The sequence below is a fragment of the Euphorbia lathyris genome, chromosome 10, assembly GCF_963576675.1.
Source record: "Euphorbia lathyris chromosome 10, ddEupLath1.1, whole genome shotgun sequence".
Classification (NCBI taxonomy): Eukaryota; Viridiplantae; Streptophyta; class Magnoliopsida; order Malpighiales; family Euphorbiaceae; genus Euphorbia; species Euphorbia lathyris.
The window spans coordinates 69,971,841-69,975,709 of NC_088919.1; the positions used below are offsets into that span (position 1 = coordinate 69,971,841).

Below are 3,869 nucleotides of genomic sequence, written 5' to 3' on the forward strand. Positions count from 1 at the left end.
GACTTCAAAAATGACATATTTTAAGAACTATTAATATTCTAAACAACTTTAATTCTTCAACTTTTTTATTTTGAGATTATTTAGATGATGTTTGGTAAAGAGAGAGAAAGTTAATGTTTAGAGAGAGAGTTCTAAAAAGATGATTTTCGAATATCGAAAATGTAGTTCCATAAAAAATATGACATTGAACAACTTTAATTCTTGAAAATTTTCATTTTCAGATCGTTAAAGATGGTTTTAATAGCATTAATCCAAGTACGAAACCTCAATCCTCGTTCTGACAAAAAGTAAACTACAGTCCTTTATCTGAAAATTAGTGAAACCACAAGGGTTTTATTTGAAATTTACCCTAATAAAAATCATAAATAATTAATTTTAGCTTGAAAAGTAATAAAAAAGCCACCTTGTTTCTCAGAAATTATCGTTGGAACATGCATCTAGTGTGGTTTTATTTTTTTTTTTTTAATTTGATAAATCCTTCCCGACTCTAAATTTGACATCCAAAATAAGTTAAAAAGGTTTGGATTATTAGTTTAAAAGATAAAAATTTAAATAAAAGACTCTTTCTCTCTCTATAAAAAAAAGTTTCTCAAAAAATTCTAAAAATATTTCTATTATTAAAGCAATTTTTTCTCTAATATTTTAGTGTGGAAAACAGTGAAATAGGCTTGGTATTTATAGAGAAAAAAAAACGCATCAAAAAGTACGGATAGGATCGGACGGCATGAATAGATTCATTCGGACTCTAATAGATCCGACTCGGTCGCTCTATTTACCTGGTTCGGTTCTATATCTGTTAGAGAATAATAATAGTTGAGGGAGTTATATTGTAATTAGCCTTAGGGCTTGGATTTTCCTAATTGTATAAATAGCTGATGTTTATCAGCAGCTCATATATCGACAATCCCTTTCTTCTTCTTTTCCTCTGTTTCATTTATATGGTATCAGTGAGACCTTGATCATTATCAAGCGAAGACTGAAACAACATTGGGGATGTTAAGGGCCTCTCATGTACTGAAACAATAGTGTTAGACAAATAAGGAAAAATATGCTCATTGAAATGAACATCCCTGGACACACACAAACGGTGAGTTGCCATGTTATACATCTTCCATCCTTTTTGTCCAGTTGAGAGCCTAACATAGATACACTGTTCTGACCGGTCATCAAATTTCCCTCTCTGAGGATTGTTGTTCAACACATATCCTTGGCAACCAAAAATCTTCAAATCTGTCAAACTTGGTTCTTTTCTATATAACAAAAAATGAGGAGATTTCCACTGCAATACCTTAGTCGGATATATATTGAGTAATGTAGTGGAATATAACATAGCTTCACCCTAAAATTTGACAGACAATCCTCCTTGCTTGAGTAATGCCCTCGCCACAGTAGTCAGACTTCTATGCCGCCTTTCTACCACCCCATTCTGCTGAGGTGTGTACATACAAGTTTTCTGATGCGTGATGCCATGTTTTGCAAACACTAACTGTGTTGAATGCCCAACAAATTCAGTCCCATTATCACTTCTAACTGTCTTGACTTTAGTATGAAACTGAGTATTTACCATTGTGATAAAACCATCTACTAAACTTGACACTTGGTCTTTGTGCTTGAATAAAATAGTCCATATCACACGGGAAAAATCATCAACTATAGTCAACATATATCTATCACCACTAATAGATGTTTGTTTATAAGGCCCCCAACAATCAACATGAATCAGATCAAACACTTGCAAGGTCTTAATGAAACTTAATCCAAAAGAATTTCTAATTTGTTTAGCTCTTAAGCAGATATCACAATCAGCAAAACTAATAATAGAACTCTTAGGCAAATTAAAAACATGTGATATTTTCTCCTGTGAGATATGCCCCAAACGTTTATGCCATAATTCGACATCAACATTATTATCTATAGCAGATAAAGACAAATCAGTTTGGCTTACAACCTTTGGAATTACATTCCTATCAAATGAATCTTTCGCAAGATAATACAACCCTCTCTTCAATCTTCCAACTGCTAATCGTTGATTAAAATTCTAGCCCTGCAAGATACAATATGTGGTCCAAAAACATACTGAGACACCTTGATCTTATAACAGTTTACTAACTGACATCAAATTGTATTTGAATTTGGGAACATAAAGCACATTCAATAATTTGAAATTCTCAGCAAATAATACTTCTCCTTAATGACTGACTATTTGAGCCTCACCAGTTGGTAAAAATACTCTCTTAGGGACATCTAATTTGACCATATTCCTCAATAAACCAGCATTATATGTCATATGAGTTGTTGCTCCTGAATCAATTATCCATTCATCAATGCTAAGAGAACTTGAGCAAGAACTGTTACCTGCACATGCCCCTGCAAATGCTGAAAACTCTTGTGGAAGATAGTCCTGTGTTGTTTTCCCTTTGAGTATCCTCTGTACTTCTTTCTGCACTAATTCTTGTACAGATTCTTTCTTAGCAGAACTTCCTTCACCTTCTTCAAAATCATCTACTGGAGAAAACTCTTGTTGCTCATGAGACATATGTGCCTGATGGTTAATACGGAAACACTCATTCTTCTCATGTCCTCCTTTCCTGCAATAAGAACAAAATTTCTCCTCCTTGCTTTTCACCAAGAAATTAGCATTATTACCCCGATTTCCGTAATTGCCACCATTATTATTACGATTGACATTTCCAGTGTTTTGATTACTGAAATTTCGATTTCCAGTTGTTAAATTCACAAAATCATTCTGAATAAAAGCAATGGAATTAGGATTTCTCTGCTTTTCGATACGTATAAGCATCGAATAAGCTCTATTGACTGGAGGTAGAGAATCCATCAACAATATTTGATCTCTCACATGATCAAACTCTGGATTTAATCCAGATAACAATTGCATAAGTTGCTCTTCCTGGACCTATTCCTGTACTAATTTCCTTGCCTCACAAGAACAAGCAATTGGAGGCTTCACAATAGCATATTCATCCTACATTCGTTTCATTTTATTGAAGAAATCAACCAGAGACATACCTCCTTGATTCAAGCTACAAATCTCTCGACGCAATTGAAAAATCAATGGTCCATTACTCTCGCCATATCGTTCCTCCAGTTCCGTCCATAGTTTTCTGGCTGTTGGTGCGTATAAGAACACATCGGCTAAATCTCTGGATATCGCATTTATAATCCAGGAAAAAACAAGATCGTTCTCCCATTTCCACTTCTTGTATGCATCTGAGGTCTTATCTGCTGGTTCTTCATCTTAAAGAATATGATTTGACTTGCGTTTGGCACTCAGAGTGAGCAACATCGATCTCCGCCATGGTATGTAGTTAGATCCATTCAAAATCGTGCTAACAATAACAAGTCCGGGATTATCATTGCTATTGTTGACAGTTGATGAGTTTGAGTTTGAATTCATCGTTGAATCGCCTTCTCCGTCTCTAGAATCTGAATTGCGATTGTTATTGGAATCGCTACTTTCAGATCTCCCTTCAGATTCACTCAAATCTTCTTCTCTTATATTCTGACTGGAATTCAACGCATCAACATACGATTTGCGCTTTCTAGTCATGAGAAATCTTAGTGATGAGCATCATAGGATCTGCCATTGTTGCTCTGATACCATATAAATGAAACAGAGGAAAAGAAGAAGAAAGGGATTGTCGATATATGAGCTGCTGATAAACATCAGCTATTTATACAATTAGGAAAATCCAAGCCCTAAGGCTAATTACAATATAACTCCCTCAACTATTATTATTCTCTAACACCCAGTTAGCAAAAGTTCTGCAGAAGCAGAATATAGAGCTATGTCAATTACATCTTGTGAATTGAAATGGTTGACATATTTGTTGGCTGAATTTCATATTGCA

At 34.6% G+C, this 3,869-nt stretch overlaps 1 protein-coding gene across 1 annotated transcript; it reads right to left on the reverse strand.

Annotated features, from left to right (window-relative positions):
• Positions 1–1,878: 1,878 nt before the first annotated feature.
• On the reverse strand, positions 1,879–3,646 carry LOC136209859 (uncharacterized). The gene is made up of 2 exons (XM_066001464.1): positions 2,356–3,646; positions 1,879–2,044 (listed from the first exon to the last, which is right to left on the reverse strand). The coding sequence occupies exons 1-2, from the start codon at positions 2,894–2,896 to the stop codon at positions 2,031–2,033; spliced, it is 555 nt and encodes a 184-aa protein (XP_065857536.1). The 5' UTR covers positions 2,897–3,646; the 3' UTR covers positions 1,879–2,030.
• Positions 3,647–3,869: the final 223 nt, after the last annotated feature.

Coding starts and splice junctions, on each gene's coding strand:
- LOC136209859 (XM_066001464.1), bottom strand. CDS start 2,896: ATGCAATTGTTATCTGGATTAAATCCAGAGTTTGATCATGTGAGAGAT.